This window comes from Onthophagus taurus, chromosome 11 (assembly GCF_036711975.1).
Source record: "Onthophagus taurus isolate NC chromosome 11, IU_Otau_3.0, whole genome shotgun sequence".
Classification (NCBI taxonomy): Eukaryota; Metazoa; Arthropoda; class Insecta; order Coleoptera; family Scarabaeidae; genus Onthophagus; species Onthophagus taurus.
In genome coordinates, this window is record NC_091976.1 from 6,415,795 (window position 1) to 6,434,470 (window position 18,676).

An 18,676-nucleotide genomic window follows, 5' to 3' on the forward strand; every position below is an offset into this window, starting at 1 on the left:
AGTTTCTGGCGCTATGGGGCCCACGACACCTATCAATCTTTCCCTTAATTCCCCCCATCTTACACAGCGGAAAAAAGTGTGCTCGGCGTCGTCGGTAGCCGAGTCCGAATAAAGACACGCGGGGCTCCCTGTTTTGCCTATGGTATATAGGAACTTATTGAAGTAGCCGTGGCCGGAGAGGAATTGGGTAAGGAAGTAGTTGACCTCCCCGTAGCTTCTGTCTTTCCATGACGCGATGTCAGCTATTAAGCGCGCCGTCCATCGTCCCCTCGTCTCTCGATCCCATCTATGCTGCCACTCTTGGTGCGTTCGGGCCCTATTCCGGTCTCTTTCCTGAGCTCCTCCCTTCGAGGACCAGTTGCGTCTTCTTTCCAGGGCCATGAGGTCTATCGGGATTATGCCGGCCACCACGAGGACCGCCGGGCCAGACACGGTTCTGTAGGCGTTGGCAACTCGGAGTGCCCCCCTGCGCTGCACAGCCGCCAAGCGTCTCCACTTATCGTTGGTAATTGATTTTGACCATGCCTCGCTTCCGTATAGCATAATTGCATGGGCGGTCTCCATCAATATCCGGCGTTTTGTTGTCGTTGGACCACCAATGTTGGCCATTAACCGCGCCAGTGATGCTACAACTCCCGCGGCCCTGCCGCACACCAACTGAATCTGTTGCCCAAAGGTGACTTTGTTGTCTATAACGACTCCGAGGTATTTAACGGCCTTTCCAGCAGTGATTTCCGTATCGTTGATCGTAAGAGGGATTTGCACCGGGATCCTACGTCTCGTGAGGAGGACAATCTCGGTCTTTTCGGCTGCTAGTGTCAGTCCCCGATCAGACGTCCAGGAATGTATCCTTCGCATGACTCTGTTGATTTTTATTTGCAACTCACGCGGTTCTCTACCTAAAACGATGGCGGCGAGGTCGTCGGCGTATCCTACCAAATAGGCACCTTCTGGCATAGGCATCCTCAGTACCCCATCGTAAAAGATGTTCCACAAGACTGGGCCCAGGACGGAGCCCTGGGCCACGCCGCATGTCATCTTTCGGCTTTGTTTTCCTTCACTGGTATTATACACGATAGTTCTATCCCGCAAGTAGTCATCGAGCATTCTCATGAGATATTCCGGCGTAGAGAAGGTTCGTCGCAGTTCCCACAGAATGTCGGTCCATCTCGCCGAGTTAAAGGCGTTTCTAATATCCAGGGTCACCAGAGCGACAATGGGTCTGGAATAAGCGTTTATGCGCTGCGCCTCCTGGAACGTGTTGAGAATATCGACTATTGCATCGACGGTCGATCGGCCAAGCCGGAAGCCATACTGTCTCTCGGAAAGTCCGCCTGCTCTTTCAACACTCTCCTGCAATCGCATTCTGATGAGCTTTTCGAGGAGTTTTCCCGCGGTGTCCAGCATGCATAACGGGCGGTATGTCGTTGGTAGTCGCGGGTCGCCGTCCTTTTTCTTTTTAACGAGCACAAGTTCTTGTGTCTTCCATGCTTGGGGGAATATTCCCTCGTTTAAGCAGGTGTTGTACATTTGGAGTAGGACATCGGGCGCGGTACTTGCCATCACCTTGAGGGCTTCCGCGGGGACACCGTCCGGGCCGGGAGCTTTTCGGTTTCGGAAACTTTTCACGCAGGCGAGCAGTTCCTCTCTAGTGAACTCGGGGGCATCTGTAGCGCCTGCCGTTTCCTGTCTGCCTCTTTGTGGGTACTCCGGAAATAAGGCGTCAACGATTGAAGCCATAGTCGCTGCTTCAAGCTCTGTAGGGGCAGAAATATGGCCCAGCTTCCTCATTACGATTCTGTATCCAAGGCCCCAGGGATCGAGATTTATGTCACTCCGGACTTCCTCCCATTTCGCACGCTTGCTTTTTGCTATGGCTAGTTTCAGCTGTCTTTTAGCAGATTTAAACTCCGCAGTTTCATTTGGAGCGTTTCCTGGATCACGCCTGTTTATCCTCGTCAGTTTTCTTCGGCATTTATTGCACTTTATCCTTAGCTCGGAAATTTCGGGTGACCACCAGTACGTCGTTTTCTTGGTGGTTTTGACATATTTCTTGCGAGGCATGCTGCACTCGCACGCGCGCTGCACGAGCGTCATCGTTTCTCGTACCACAGAGTTGCTACGGGTTTCAGAGTTCATGATGTCTGCCCTACCATCATCGATGGCAGCAGTGAATGCTTCTACGTTCAGTTTAGTGGCATTCCATCGCGTAGTGGTGTTATTTCTCATGCGTTGCTGATTTTGTACTTGAGCCTCCACGATGTCATAACTGATGTACTGATGATCACTCCCTGTGTATTCCTCCAGTACCACCCAGTTTCGAATACGACTAGCAAAATTTCCAGACGCCATAGTAACGTCCGGGATCGTCTCGCCGTAGCCTACTCTACGGAAGGTAGAGGTGTGGCCAGTATTAATCACGATCAGCCCAGTTCTGGCGGCAAGTTCCAGTATCCTGCGACCTCGTGGGTCAGTGTTACTCATGCCCCACTCGATAGCCCTGGCGTTCAGGTCTCCTGCCAATAATATTTTCCCGTTGTAGTCTCGGACGAGGTCCTCAACTTCGTCCAGTTTTCGTTGGAAACGTGCAATTGGGTCGTTTGGAGTCAAGTAGCAACTGATAATCATCACATCCTCAGTACGGACCCAGACATAGCCTTCTCCCGCGTCATGCTGTAAGATGTTGAATTTCCAGTGGTTAGGGATCCAGATAGCGGCGGTGCCTAGAGTGTCGGCAAACCAGTTTGGTTCGTCCCTATCTCGGTATTGTTCACTTATAAGTATTAGGTCAGCTCCCTGGTCGCGTTGAAATTGCGAGAGTAGGCTATCCGCTACTTTACTACGGTGCATGTTGGTCTGAATTATCTTGAAGACGGCTTAATTGCTCTTTTGGCCGCCTCGAGAGCTTTCTTGAAGTTTGCGCAGCCGCCCGATCCCGAAACATGGTCTGCTGGTCTGTCTGTGCCGTTGCACAGGAAGCACTTTGGTTTGTTCTTGCATTCCGCTTTTACATGGCCTTTTTCCCCACAGTTAAAACAGATTTGATCCGTTCGTCTGTCAGGTCCGTCACATTGACTCTGGTTGTGGCCGAATCCCAAGCAGCGATAGCACCGCAGTACTTCTGCGTATCTCCTAACTCGACTGTTTACCCAGCCAACTCTGAGCCGTCCGGTCTTTACGAGAGCATCAGCGTCCCGCACGCTTAATTGGACGATTGCTTTGCGGAGCATCTGTGAGTTCTCCGCCGTAATCCTTATTTTGGTCTCTGCCTGTAATGCAGGAATTTCCTTCTTAATGGCCTCTTCCACTTCTTCGGCCGTCGTCATCGAGTCCAGATCTAAGAGTTCTAACGACGTCCTGGGTTCCAACGAACTTACCCTCGCCTGTTCGCCGAGGACCTCGCAAATTTTTTTATTAAATGCTTCCTTGTTTTGGGCGTTTCGGCCAAATTGTACCAAGACGTGGCCGGCCTTAGTCTGACGGATTAGATTAATGGTCGTATCCGCCTCTTGCAGGTTCGTGTTGTTCCTCAGCTTTTGCAGGACATCGGCATAAGTCGTTCCCTCTGCCGGTTTTATGAGTACCGCCGAACTTCGTTGGCGAGGTTTTGCTGCTTTGTTAGGCTGGCCAGGATTCTCTGGTCCTGGCACATTCATTTTTCCGCGTACCATGGCTGCAGCTTTCGCCGTCTGGTCATCAGTTGTGTCTTTCTTTTTCTTTTTTCTTTTGTTGTTCCGCACCACCTCAATCCATTGGTTAGGGGTTTGCTGCTGGTCGCCTTCTACTACCGGTTTTTCTACGCTGCCGGTTTCACGTCGCCTCTTTTCGTTTCCGACGGCGGGGCTGGTGGCACCGCGCTTCTTGACCGTGCTATTCGTTTGGATATGTGCTGCCGCTTTCATGGATCTCTCGTCGATTTCTTTTTCAACCTTTCTCTGGGCCTCCTTGCACATGGCAATTACTTCCAGAGCCTCCTCGAGTTCACCAAGCCCTTTCTTGACATCCATGGAGATATTTCTTTGTCGTGCCGTTGCAGACTTCATCGTTTCGATTATGGCTAGACATCTCTTTATCTCCATTTCTTCATCTCGCTTAAGCTTGTGCAAGTAATCCCTCTTTGGTGACATTTGTGTTATTTCTACACCCGCATTTATGGCCTCTTCGGGCTCATTTCCAACTACACCTTGTTCATCATTGCCTCGGATGGGTCGCATGTCATCCCCAATTTCCCTATCTACGAAAAGAGAACTATCGTCGCTTTCCTCCGTCGCCGTTGCTATAGTGGGCGTCGCGGGTGGTGAGCTCCTCAACTTGCTACTCCTTGCAAATGGGTTGAGGTTCAAGCTTAAGTTGCCACATGAGCTTGATCTTATTCTAGCTTTATTTTCGCTAGCCATCATGTACGTGAACTGTTGTGGTTTCCCCTTTGTTTCCCCAAACTTCTCTTTAAGTTCTTTCACTTTGTTCTTGCGTGTTTCCTCAACATTTCCTCCTGAGTCTGATCCTTTTCTCTTTCCCTCCTTTCCGAGTGGTGGAACCATTTTATTTCATCAGTTTATTTTTTTCCCTCCCCGACCTGTAAAAAGATCGCCAAAACAGAACAGAAAACGAATTTAAGAAAGTAGCCGGCGCGGGCAACCGTCCGTGGCAGCGGCCGAAGCCGCAGTCACCGTTCCGCCCACACACGACACGCGACTTAATGGGCTCCGACGACAGAGGCGCACGCGCACTACTGATAAGAGCTGAGTGACAGCCAAACAAAGAAAAAGCGTCTATTTTCGCTATAAATCTTAAACTAATCTTACACTAAAGAGGTCCTGTCCTTATCCTTGGGTCCTTTCCCGTTCACAAAAAGAGCTTTAACTTTTTCACTCTTCGAGAGCGAAAATCACACACAAACTCGCAAGGTTTAACTTAGTTTAAAGGGTTTAAAGACAATTTTTGTAGAGCACCACGAAAACACGACTTTGCTGGGCAGCAGCCATCTTCACCCCAAAAAATGTAAACCTATAGAAACAATTTGTTCAAAATGTAAGGTAAAAGGTCACCTGGGAAAGGTTTGTCTGAGGAGCAAGAAAGAAGGGTTTACCAACCAAATTGAAGAAATACTACAAGTAAGATTAGAACATAGAAATTACAGGGACAAGTTCATGATTGCAGTAAAAGTCCAAGGTAAAATGCTCGATTTTGAAGTAGATAGTGGTGCAGCGGTAACCATTATAAATAATACAATGTTTAAAGATTTATTTCCAAATTTAATAATTGAATGTACTGCTTTAAAATTAATTACATACTGTAAACAGAGGTTAGACGTCATTGGTTATGCACCGGTTGGTTGTTTGTATAAAGGCTTACAGAAAGATTTAAATTTATATACAGGGTGTATCTGAATGACTGCAACAAACTTCAAGGGGTGATTCTTTAGTGAATTTTAAGGGTACTTTGATATATGAACCATGGGCGATTTCGGCTCCCCTAAGGAGCTACACCCCTCCAAAAATAGCGGAAAATTTTGGTTTAATTTCTTTTACGCAAAAACCATAAACGCTAGGAAAATGAAATTTGGGGAATATGTTTAACTCATAATAGGGCACGTTTCGACCCTATTTGTACTTTCAATCTACCCTTATATTACAGTATAGTAGACACTGACCGTAAACCAATGTTGGGCCGTGAATGGATACGACAATTGGGTATAACATTGGAGAACGTTTCTCAAATATCTACTGAAAATAGTGTACAAAAAGTTTTACAAAAATATCCTACTGTAACTCAAAGCTCCATGGGGAAAATACAGGGTATTCAAGCACGATTAAAATTAAAATCAAATACTACACCGGTGTTCATAAAAACACGGAAAATACCCTATGCATTACAGGAAAAAGTAGATGAGGAATTTCAAAACCTCGAAAAAGAAGGTATTTTAATGAAAGTTAAAAATTCTGAATGGGCTACACCCATTGTACCGGTCGTAAAAGCAAACGGGAAAGTTCGTATCTGTGGCGATTTAAGGTCACATTAAATCCAAATTTAATTGTTGACGAGTATCCTCTACCCACAATTGAAAATTTGTTTTCCTCAATGGCAGGTGGACATGAATTCACCAAATTAAATTTGCAACAAGCATATTTACAATTACCAGTACATTCCGATGACCAAAAATATTTAACACTTACCACACCAAGGGGTTTATTTCAATGTACACGTTTAATGTATGGCATTGCTAGTGCACCTACGATTTGGCAAAGAGAAATAGAAAATATTTAAAAGACATTCCTGGAGTATCTGTATTCCTTGACCATATAAAAGTTACTGCAGCAGATGATGAAACACGTTTCAAACGATTAGATGAAGTTTTGCAAAGATTGTCAAACCATAATATACGTATAAATTTAAACAAATGTGATTTTATGAAAGATAAAATAGAGTATTGTGGATATTTGATAGATAAAACAGAAATTCATAAAGTTAAGAACAAAATGGATGCTATTCAAAATGCTAAAATACCTTCCAACAAAACCGAAGTCAGAGCTTTCGTAGGTCTTATAAATTATTATGGAAGATTCTTAGAAAATTTAAGTTCGAAATTATATCCATTATATAATTTATTGAAAAAACGATGTAAAATTCAAATGGAGCAGGGAATGTCAAAAAGCATTCACAATAGTAAAAAAAAGAGATCATGTCCGACCGTGTATTGGCACATTTCGATCCTAAGCTGCCGTTAGTGTTAGCCACTGACGCAAGTCCCTACGCAATAGGTGCAGTACTGTCTCACGTTTACCCCGACGGTACTGAGAGACCAATTCAATTTGCATCACAAGCTTTATCAGAGGTTCAGCGAAGATATGCACAGATAGATAAGGAAGCCTACAGCATAATTTTTGGAGTAAAAAATTTTTCTAGTACTTGTATGGTCGAAAGTTTACACTTCTGACAGATCATCGACCACTAGTACACATATTTATTCCTGCTAAATACCTACCGACTCTATCAACAACAAGAATGCAACACTATGCTTTATATTTGCAAAATTTCCACTACGATATAAAGTACAAAAATACAAAAGAACATTCAAATGCTGATGCAATGTCTAGATTGCCATCAAATTCAATGGAAATTAGTAATTATGATGAACCGGATGCTTTTGAAATATTTCAAACTCAAAATTTACCTGTTACGTTTCAAGAAATGCAAAAAGAAAGCCTAAATGATACCAGTTTTTCAAAATTAATGCGTGGTTTATCCTTGGGTACACATGTAAATAAAGAAGATCGTTTTAACATTGATCAATTTGAATTTTCATTAAGCCCCCCATCGACGGTCGAACATGTTGGCCAACATGTTGGGTCCGAGCGGCTCGGTCAACATGTTCGACCGTCGATGGACGCGCTTCCAACATCCTCGACTGATTTGTTGAGTTGGGCGCTCGGCTCGACAGCTACGGCCAACTCGAGCCCAACACCGAGCATGTTCGATCGTGGATGGTCAACCGTCGAGCGGCTCGACGAGAATGACGTCAGTTTAGACATCTTTTAATAGTGTTTACACTACATTGGAGTTACATTGGGTTAAAATGTCTTTTAACGATAATAAGAAGTTTTGGAGCGAATTTATCGAAATATACAGGGACCAACGTTCGCTGTGGGATGTAAAACACAAAAATTATAGTAACAAACACCTTCGCAAGGAAGGGTATACGGCATTAATCGATAAGACAAAGGAAATATTTCCAGATTGTGAAGAGAAATTTGTAAAAGCGAAAGTCGAATCACTCCGAGCTTCCTTTCGGAGAGAATTAAAGAAAGTGCAAAGTTCAAAACGGACCGGAAGTGGTCAAGATGACGTATATGAACCAAGTCTATGGTATTATGATTTAATGGTATTCACCAGCGACCAAGAAGTGGCTAGAAAAGGTGTATCGTCCTTGGAAAAACGAAAAAGAGATGAGGTGCCACTGGAGGACGAGGAAGAGAGTGGCGAGGACAAATTAGAAGAACGAGTTACAGTAAGTGTTTTTATTGTTAATACTAATTGTTTTAATAGACTATATTACTAATGAGTAATATTATAACATGACAAGTATCAAGGTATGACTTTAAATAAGTAATGTTTATTTCTATTTTCTTATAGTACAAGATATATGTCAATTTAGGTTTTACAGAACATTCAACTATCAACGGTTATTAATCATATTTTCTTGAAATTCAACACTTCCATTAGTGTTATAAAAACATTTGTACCAATCCCGAACTGCATTAGCAATTGAGTGTTCCGTTGTATCCCGTCTTCTTCTCTGAAGGCCTAAAAGTTCACGCGCACACCGTCTCCATTTACCCTCTGTTAGCTGGCCTCTTGCAGCATCCTCCCAATCCACGCAACTTGGAGTAAGGTACGACGGACTTCTTCGGCGTAAAAAAATATGTAAAGCGCAACACGCAAGAACAATAACTTCTGATGTTTCTACGCTAACATTCATTGTTGTCTGAAGAATTCTAAACCTGTTAGCAAGTATGCCAAACGCATTCTCCACCACTCGTCTTCCACGACACATCCGATAATTGAAAATTTTTTCATCGTGGGTAATTCCTTTGTTTGGGTAAGGTTTCATTAAGTTTTCCTTCAGAGGGAATGCTTCATCTCCAAGAAATGTGAACGGCAAGCAGATATCTCTATTATCAGGAAAGTTTGTTGGTGAGGGCAAATTTAATTTTTTATTTTCCAGCAACTCCCCAAAATCTGTTTGCATAAGCACTCCTCCATCGGATACTCTTCCATTGGTGCCACAATTTACATAAATAAATTCATAATTAGCGTTGACCACAGCTAAAAGGACAATACTGTAAAATCCTTTATAATTGAAGAAGTATGAACCACTTCCGGGAGGTTGACGAATATCTATATGTCTCCCATCAATAGCACCGACGCAGTTTTCAACTTGCCAGTAGGTTTTAAAGTCTTCCGCTATGTTCATCCAGTCTGACGCATTGCAAGGAAACTGAAATAAAAAACAATTGTTTTAAGGAGAATTCAAAACAAATCGTTCTTAAAAACCACATCGTTGACACAATTTTTTGGTTTCAGACACTTGACGATTCTTCAAGAGGGTTTGAAGCTAGTGTACCCACTGTTTCATCCGCCCAATGTGTTACTTTAAGTGATTCGTCTGCACCAAGTACGTCCGCTGCTTGTACCCAAAAAAGAGCAACCAGGAAAAAGAGGAACGTATCAGCGTTGGACAAAAAACAAGAAAATTTTTTAGATGCTGCTACGACTGTGTTGACCATCTAGAATAAGTTCCGCGCATTTGGAAACAATGTGGCTTTCCAGTTGGAAGACATGGACCGATGTCAACGAGTGATTGCAGAGAAACTAATATCCGACGTTCTGTTCTACGGCAAGTTAGGGAATTTAAAACCCTATTTTACAGTAATGACAGAACAATCAAACCATACCAACTTACAGTCACTTAATTATTCAACTCAAATGCAACCTATCATTCAAAATCAATATAGTAATCAATATCCGCATCATTTATACATCTCCCATACTCCTAACTATTTTACACAACAGCTATGCAGTACACCGCCTTCTCAATATTCACCTACAGATACATCTGTAGTGCCTTGACCTACAATTGCTAATACCAACTTTCTAAAAGCAGCAAGTGAACATACCTTATATATATCAAATACTCACAACCAAGAGTTTCAAACTAAAGCAGTTACTACCTCTTCTGAAGAAAGAATTAACCGTCAAGATGTTGGGGATGAACTCGGACAGTTTTTGCATTTAGATAAAGTTCGTAATGATTAGCATTGAATATAACCTAACTTTCTACGTTTGTAACATGTTTTATTAACATTGTACACGTAATAAATTTGTTTTGTGATGTAGTTATATTTTTTTGTAGTTAATTAACCTTATATCTGTAATTTGTCTACGAATCTATGTTAATCATGGTGTGCTTACCTTTAAGAAGTCGTCTCTGAGACTGCCAAGCGTTTGTGCCGATATCGCACAACTGAACTTCAGGTTTTCATAGCTTCTACCACTTGCTAAAAATTGAAGTGTGGCAACAAGGCGTTCCTTAACAGAAATGGATTCTCTCATATTCGTATTTTTTTTTCAAGAAGATTATAAACTCGTTCAAGTAGATCTTCAAAACATTGTTCATTCATGCGTAAATAGTTTCTGTAGTCTTGTGGCTCATTGGTAGCTATTTCAGTCAATAACGACATGTGGCTGAAACTATTTCGCTCTAATAGCCACTTGTTGGCCCACAAACGTGGAGGTTTCCTTTTTTTCTTTCTATTTAAACATATAACACCCGCGCATAGAGCTGTAACCGATTCAAGATCCATCGCACAAATGAGGTCGTCCCAACATGCTCGATGTGAAGTTCGATCGTGGATGGACACACCCAACATGTTGGGTTCGACGTTGGGTTGGAAGTTGGCCAACATGTTCGTCCGTCGGTGGGGGGCTTTACAACAAAATTGCTTATTCCGTGGACAAACAGTAGTAGTTCCTAAAACTCTACGTAACAGAATACTAGACGAATTACATTCCACCCATACAGGTATAGTAAAAACAAAACAATTGGCCAGAAGTTATTGTTGGTGGCCAGGTATTCTGAAAGATATTGAAGATCGAATAGAAAATTGTTTAGAATGTAACAAATTTAAAAATAACCCTACGAAATTTTCGTTTCACCCATGGGAAAAAGCTACAAAGCCTTTCGAAAGAGTTTATATCGATTTTGCCGGACCTTTTATGAACAATTATTTCTTAATTTTGGTTGATGCGTATACTCGCTGGCCAGAAATTCATGTAATTAAAGATATGTCTGTAAACAATACAGTACCCTTACTAAGACAAATATTTAGTACCTTTGGTTTACCTAGAGTCCTTGTAAGTGACAATGGTCCCACATTTACATCTTTCCAATTCAAAAATTTCTTGAAAGAAAATGGAATCGTTCATAAATTGTCACCACCATATCATCCAGCCACGAACGATATGGCGGAACAATATGTACAATCGTTAAAAAAAGCATTAAAGACTTTGGGAACAAATCAGTCTGACATTAAGAAGAATTTATCAAAATTTTTATTAAACTACAGGAAAACACCACACATAATTACAGGATTGAGCCCAGCTTATTTAATGTTCAACAGAGAAATTTTCACACGATTAGACTTAATGTTACCAGAATGCAAAAACAAGTTTCCAAATGATTTAAGTATCACTTTTAGAAGTTTTGAGGAGAGAGAAAGAGTTGCGGTTCGTGATTATTTAAGTACGGACAAATGGAAATTTGGAAAAGTTCACCAGAAATTAGGAAAATTAACGTACTTGATACAGCTAGATGATGAACAGACCAAATTAGAACCATAGGTCAAAATACACCACTAGTATTGAATGATCGATCCTACTCCTAGTAGTACTCCGTTACCGACAGAGAGTTCTGCTACTCAGTTAAATCCTGTACCTCAAGTCCAGAATTTCCCAAATGATATTGAGTTGCCTGATTCAGGTGAAGTACCTGCTTCAACAGACTTACCCAACCTAGGTGACACTCCAGTTTTACGAAGATCACAAAGATCACGTAAAGCACTTGATCGTTTAGATTTGTAAGTTATATTATATTGTAGTTTTCTTTTATGACAAGGGAAGGACTGTTACATATATTCGAATGATTATATTGTAGCGCCATCTAGCGAACAAAAGAAATGGACGTTACGTTACGAATACGTTCTTACATATGGCGTATACTAAGTACTGTTAGGTTAAGTGAGTTATAAATCTTATTATTATTATTACGCTTATTACTAGAAACAATAAAGTTACTTTGTCAAATCACTCCGTTGGTTTATCTTACAAACACAACATTTAGGTTATGTTTATTTATTATTATATCACATTTTATACAGTTAAAGTGTTTTTAGCGTTCAGCATGGTGTTGTACATTGTGCGCCACCTAGGAAAGAGTCGTGGTAGAGAATCGTTGATATATGCCAGGGGTGGCCAAGCTTCTTTGGAAGTTTTCGAAACGAGGCGCTACGAGATAGTTGATATATTGGTATGTGGAGTAAGATGTGAAAAAATTCAAGAAAGGTTATTGTCCGAAGGTAACGTATCATGGAAATGATTGATACACAAGCTAAGTTCATGCAACCACAAGAATGAAACAAAGTGGAAAGTCCAGAGAATATGTCACAAAGTAAGAAACTAAACAAAAACATTGATAAAGAACTTGAATTGTTTCCGATGTGGAAGAAAACACGATCCGGAGCGGTGTCCTGCACGAAACTGGAATGGCTTTTGAATCAAGAACAACGCCCAAGTCCCTAATTTGGGAAGTAACATTTACCGACTGTGTTCCCAAACGGTACTCAAAATTTATATGGTATCTCTTTCTGCTGAATATGATACTATTAGTACTTTTCGTAATTCAGAAACAAGTAATTTTTTAAGCAATACTCTTCCAGACGTTCCAGATCCTGCTGAACCGTTAAACAGTCAGACATGGATCCAATTCCAGAAAAGATCCTACATTCATCCGCTTACAGCAAAAAATTTGAATGAAGAAAGCACTCGTTAATATCATTGGTATAAACCAAAAACAAAATCGGTCGAAATGACTGCCCAGTGGCACACCCGACGTAACGGACTTAAAATTAGAAACAAAACCACCTTAACTGCTTGACGTCTGTTCGAAATGTAAGAAGCAATCCATGATAGCAAGCCATTCGACAAGTTGAACTTAGCGAGTTTTTCCAAGAGAATACAATGATGTATCCTGTCGACTGCCTTGCTAAAGTCCGTTTAAATGGCGTCAACCTGAAGGCCGTCATTCATGAATCTCTGAATATAGTTTACAAATTCGTTTCAACCGACCGTCCCCGCAGAAAACCATGTTGTTTGATAAATAAATTGAGGTTGAAGGTTAAAGTATAATTTATTGTAAATTAATTTTTCAAAAACTTTCGGAATAATGGATAGAAGCGAAATTGGGGGTGTTTCTTAGCGGATTTGAAGATCGGTATTATATAGGCTTTTTTCCATTCCGTTGGAAATATGGAGGATTTCACAGAATGTGAGAAAATATGAAATAAGGGTGCAGCAAGCTCCGGACGATGAACTTGCCCGGCAGATCGTCCGGACCAGGACCTAATTTAGGGTTAACATGACTTAGAAGAGATGCTACATCCTGCTGTGAAAACCAGCAACAGGTTTCACCAAGAAAGGTACCAGCGAAATAACGATTAACAAGTTTCCCGTCAATATATACAGATGAGAAGTACTCGGAGAATAGTTCCGAGATTTGTTGCCTATTATCAGCTAAATTGCCATCATATTCCGTCTCAGCCGGAATGCCACTCCCACCACGCTTCTTGATCTTAACAAACGAGCATAGATGAGAAGGAGAATCGATTAGGAAATCTTGTATGCGTTTGAGGTGTAGTTAGAGGCATTAACACCTTAGTTCGTTTACGCAATAATTTAAAAGAGAGAAAGTCGTCAAAATAGCCTCATTTCTTCGATCTTTTGTGAAATCTCAGTTTTTCCTTAGCCTTATTGTTGATGGGTAATACCAGTCAGGAAAACGATCACTACGTGTGGAACCACGCGGGATAAAGTCGCCATGCACCGATTAAGAACCGAATAAAATGCCGTAACACATTGGTCAACATTAAAGAGATTAAATACAGAACACCAATCCACGGCTGTTAATACATTTTTAAAACCATCATAATCTGTGCGATCAAAGCGCCAACCAATCTTGTGACAATTCCTCAGACAATGAGTCCAGATTAAACAAAAGGTAAATTCTACAGCAGGATGATGAGCATCCAAATTGACTAGCGGGTCATCGCAGGAAAATACAGAGTTAATTAAATCTGAATTACATAAGATTACATCTAATGATCTACCATTACAATTTACAATGTTGTGGAACTGAAAGAAACCACAATAAGAAATCATAAAAAGGAACTCTTTCGCTCTAGCATCCAAGCCACCCACAGCAATGAGGCCGCATCCAGAAGAGACGGTCCAGCAAATACACGGAATATTGAAATCCCCGACGATTAAAAGCGGGGTGTCCGGAAATTGATCGCGCACATCTTGAAGTTTATGAAGAAAAACACTAAAAGGGGCCGGATCATTCGGCGGCAGCAAACGCAACAAACAATCACCCGCGTATTTTCACAGCGCACGGACAGCCACAAATCTTTAGCACCTGTCGCAAGCACTGGCATCGGGGTAGCCGGAATATCCCTACGAACCGCCACAAGAACACCACCGCCATCAGATTTTCCACAATCAGAAAAACTTCTATCAAGGCGAAAAATGACATAGTTGTTACAAAGGATTTCATTGTCGAAGATCGAATCATTCGAATTTGTTTCAGTAAAGCAAATTAAGTCATGTGCAAGGTTCATAGAATTTGCGTAAAAAGTTTCGGTTTTCGTTCGTAACCCTCGCACATTCTGGTAGTAGATCGTAAAGGAGAACATTGAACAAACAGAAATAATTTGAAACTACAAGAAAAGTCGGCAGATCTAAAGCTTGTTTAGATTATCATCCGGTTTGATGACTATTATCCGCGGCCTGTCCTCACGACGAACGTAAATAATGCAGTTCCTCAGCCAGCAGTATTTACAGCCTTTCTCTCGACATTTCTCCTTCGTATTCCTGAAAAGTGTCGCATTGAGAGGTGTAAGATGTTCGCTTGTATCGTCAATGTGGATTCCCGGGGACCTAGCATCGTTGTTTTTAGGATAAGTCTTTGCAGCAGATAAAAATTGATGTTCAAAAATAAACATGCTAGTGTACTCCACTCAATGTTTCTTCTTTTGTCAGTGGCAGTGCAAAATTTCAACGAAATGGAAAAAGTTGTTCTTTCGTTTGACGAAGTGAAAGTGGCAGAATCATATGAATATGATATAAAAAGGGATCAAATTATTGACCCACACTCTCAAATGCAAGTGGTTATGGCAAGGGGATTGTTTCGTTCCTGGAAACAATCATTTTTTGTTGATTTTGACACTCGGATTACTGAAGACATTTTAAAAATGTTAATAACAAAATTATATGACATTGGATATGAAGTAGTCGCTTGTGTATCAGACTGTGGCTCATCAAATGTAGGCTTATGGAGGGATTTACAGATTAATCACGTAAATACTTATATCAGTCATCCGTGCACTAAAACAACATCTATTTCTTTGCAGACACTCCACATTTATTAAAATTAATTAGAAACTTGTTGATAGATTCTGAATTTATTTTAAAAGAAGACAGAATAAATAAATATTACTTGGAAAAATTAATTAAAGAATGCAATAGCGAAAGTAACCACTTTAGTAAATGACTGGTTTGATGCCATGAATTCACATACACCATGCAATTCAATTATATTAAAAAGTGGCTATGGTCAAGAGGTAGATCGTCAAAATCAAATTTTCGATTCTATGCACTATGTCATATCGGAATTGAAATATAAAACAAAGAGTGTTGTAGACATTTCAAAAAGGAATTTTGATGTCCATAAATTCATTGAAGGGGTTATATAAGGACATGAAAAGTCGATATAATACCCAATACATCTTAACACATAGAGTAAATCAAGACGTGTTAGAAAATTTCTTTGGACAAATAAGAAGTAGTGGTGGTTTGAATGATCAGCCGACACCATTGAGTGCTTTAGAAAGGATACAGGTAATTGTACTTGGTAATTCAGCCTTATTAGGTTCTAATTCAAATACTGAAGACCAAGAAACTCAAAAAGAATATTTAGTAGGAAGTGTGTTTCGAAGTGCAGAAATTCCCTTAGGTAAAGAGTCAACAACGTCATCACTATCAGACAAAATATTGATGTGGAATTAAACATATCTCTTGAAAATAACACCCTGTTATCAGAAGAACATGGACTGCAATGTTCAGCCCGTTGGATAGCAAAAAAAATAAAACATTCATTTCCAAATTCGGGAGAATATACATATAAAAGAAACGAAAAATTACATAATTATTGTTTACCAACATGGGTGGAACAGTTATCACTTGGCGGGCTTACAATGCCATCACAAGAATTTTTAACTTAATTATTTTTTTGTTTTTGGATTAATAAAAGACAATTTATTGGATTAATTAAAGACAATTTAATAACAAATCGATTTTTGAATTTTGGTCTGGTTTGGATGACGAGTTTGCAACATTAAAACGAAGAGCTTTCCAAATACTTTTACCGTTTTCAACATCTTATCTTTGCGAAACCGGATTTTCAGCGGTGGCTTCGTTGAAAACAAAATACAGATCACAGCTAAATATAAAAAAGAACTTAGGGTATCCATATCTGGTATTACTTCTTTATTTCAAAAACTTTGCAATGAGAAACAGGCTCAAGGAAGTCATTAATTAATAACATAACATATTTAACTGGTATTTGTTTCATACTAATAAACTTAAATAATAAATATAATAAATTATTTATTGGTAATATATAATTATAAACTGTATTCTTAATAAGAATACAATTAATTTAGAATAATTTAGAATATAAATTAAGAGTTAGTTTAAATAAATATATATATATATATATAAATTTTTTAATTATACAATTTGTTTTATTTTACCCTCAAACAAAAAGATTTAATTTTGTTTTTAAATATACTCGTGCCCCCCTCGTATTAACGCCGCGCCCCCTAAGGGGGGCGCGCCCCACAAGTTGAGAATCGCTGCTTTAGATGTAAAGTTCCGTAATTTGAAGCACCATTACAATACAATTATTGACAATAATAATAAGAAGAAAACTGGACGTGGCCGAATTAGTTGGGAATATTTTAAGGTTTTCAATACAATATTTATAAATGACCGCTCTGTTCAGAGTACAAAAGTGATGTCTTCCTTTAAGTCACCATTACCTTCACTCAATCAACTTGTACCCTTTTTAACACAAATTGAGCTATTCGGGTTTATTTCGAGAACTATAGACAATATTAAAAAGCTTGAAAAGATGGAATTCATCAAATCGCAAGGTCGTTGTTCCAATTGTCTAGGTCCTCATCTTTTCAAAAATTGCCGAATTTCGAAACGCTGTCGCATTTGCAATAAGCTTCATCATACTACATTACATCATGTCCCTATATCACGCAAAATAAATCCAGAAGCAAGCATTCAACAGATGAACATCAATCAACCGTTACTTTCATCCACATCTCATATAATCAATTCACTTCACGTTCATACACCCGTTATTAGTCGTCGTAGATTCTCTACATGATGAAACAATCGTTGTCAGTGCCAGAGTTGGGTAGTTTTTGAGTATCCGATACTCTGTATCCGGATACTTTTAAAATTTTGTATCCGGTATCCGTGACTAAATCTGAAAGTATCCGGTATCCGGATACTTTTTTCGGTGTACGGATACCTTTTAATTATACAACGAAACAGTGCGATATTTTCTTTTATCCCGTTAAATCAAATTATCTTTTTGTTTTTACGTGGGCAATCTAAATATATCATTTTCGGAATAAGTATATATTGCAACTTATCTTTTGAAAAAGCTGGTAGAATTGGAGGATTGGCGTCTCTGACATCATAGACGCCGTCGGGACAACCCTCGTATTAACTTGTTCCAAGCTAGATGAATATATATCTACCTTGAACTTGTTCATGAACGTTAAAGGTTTCGTTTTAGTTCTGTTAAGATACGTGCGAAGGCGGACGCAGATGCGGATGTTGCAAATTAAATATCCATTGAGTTCCTAAACTTTTTGTGTACACCTATCCCCCGATTTACACGGTACTTGTTTTACACGTTTTCGCTTTTACACGATTTTCCAAATAAGTTTTTTTTTTGTTTTTATCGCACTCTACTAAATGCTACTGTGATTGAACACGTGCGCTGTGTACATATCTCACGGGGAATCCCGAGCTTATGTGCTGACTTGCTGCACACGCACACTGTGTCTGTATTTCTTCGCATAAAATTAAAGTTTTATCTACGGAAAATTGTATTTGAGTGAAAGTTTCACAGTTTCAGAAAGATTTAATTTTCCATATTCGTAAATTACAAGTGAGTGCATAATTTAGATTATTATAAATGAACATAAATTTAAAAAAATTATAGGCTTATAATGTCGAAAGAAGTTAAAAGAAAAGTTATTTCTTTAGAAACTAAAATCGAAATTTTGGATCGCTTACGAAAGGGAGATAGAGTAGTAGATGTTGCAAAATCATATAGCATGAACGAAGCTACAATAAGAACTATTAGAAAAACTGAAAACACAATTAGAAAGAGTGTTGCAGCTGCCAATACCACGAGTATGGGCACAACATCATACACCAGAAATATCGCAATGGAAAAAAATTGAGAAAGCGTTAATGCTTTGGATAGAAGATCAAACACAAAAAAGAGTACCCGTTGATACGGGCGCTATAACAAATAAAGCATCACGAATTTACGAAAAAATTGTAGAGCAACTACCATCTTCTTCTTCAACTGAAAAGAAGCCGAATTTTTTGGCAAGTCATGGCTGGTTTGAAAGATTTAAAACAAGACATTCTTTACACAGCTTAAAATTAAAAGGTGAACTGGCTTCTGGCGACGTAGATGCAGCCCAAGAATATCCAGCAAATTTTGCAGAAATTACTAACAAATCATAAC

The 18,676-nt window shown here is 39.8% G+C and overlaps 4 protein-coding genes across 4 annotated transcripts in view; 1 reads left to right on the forward strand and 3 right to left on the reverse strand.

Annotated features, from left to right (window-relative positions):
- The window catches only part of LOC111414325 (uncharacterized), a 190,907-nt gene that overhangs the window by 160,348 nt on the left and 11,883 nt on the right, over nucleotides 1–18,676 (reverse strand). The gene's annotated exons all lie outside the window — the stretch shown is intronic.
- LOC139432033 (uncharacterized) lies at nucleotides 2,862–4,541 on the reverse strand. The gene has a single exon (XM_071200362.1). The coding sequence runs from the start codon at nucleotides 4,539–4,541 to the stop codon at nucleotides 2,862–2,864; it is 1,680 nt and encodes a 559-aa protein (XP_071056463.1).
- Nucleotides 5,001–9,374, forward strand: LOC111419579 (uncharacterized). The gene is made up of 2 exons (XM_023052407.2): nucleotides 5,001–8,008; nucleotides 9,085–9,374. Exons 1-2 carry the CDS (start codon nucleotides 7,577–7,579, stop codon nucleotides 9,289–9,291), a joined length of 639 nt encoding a protein of 212 aa, XP_022908175.2. The 5' UTR covers nucleotides 5,001–7,576; the 3' UTR covers nucleotides 9,292–9,374.
- LOC111419578 (putative nuclease HARBI1) lies at nucleotides 8,004–18,655 on the reverse strand. The gene is made up of 2 exons (XM_071199833.1): nucleotides 9,973–18,655; nucleotides 8,004–8,998 (listed from the first exon to the last, which is right to left on the reverse strand). The coding sequence occupies exons 1-2, from the start codon at nucleotides 10,111–10,113 to the stop codon at nucleotides 8,177–8,179; spliced, it is 963 nt and encodes a 320-aa protein (XP_071055934.1). The 5' UTR covers nucleotides 10,114–18,655; the 3' UTR covers nucleotides 8,004–8,176.

Bases quoted from the DNA above. Each gene is read 5' to 3' on its own strand.
- LOC111419578 (XM_071199833.1), bottom strand. From the start codon at position 10,113: ATGAGAGAATCCATTTCTGTTAAGGAACGCCTTGTTGCCACACTTCAA. The intron at 8,999-9,972 runs GTAAGCACACCA...TTTTTATTTCAG, and splicing joins TCAGAGACGACTTCTTAAAG to TTTCCTTGCAATGCGTCAGA.
- LOC139432033 (XM_071200362.1), bottom strand. From the start codon at position 4,541: ATGGTTCCACCACTCGGAAAGGAGGGAAAGAGAAAAGGATCAGACTCA.
- LOC111419579 (XM_023052407.2), top strand. From the start codon at position 7,577: ATGTCTTTTAACGATAATAAGAAGTTTTGGAGCGAATTTATCGAAATA. The intron at 8,009-9,084 runs GTAAGTGTTTTT...TTTTGGTTTCAG, and splicing joins AATTAGAAGAACGAGTTACA to ACACTTGACGATTCTTCAAG.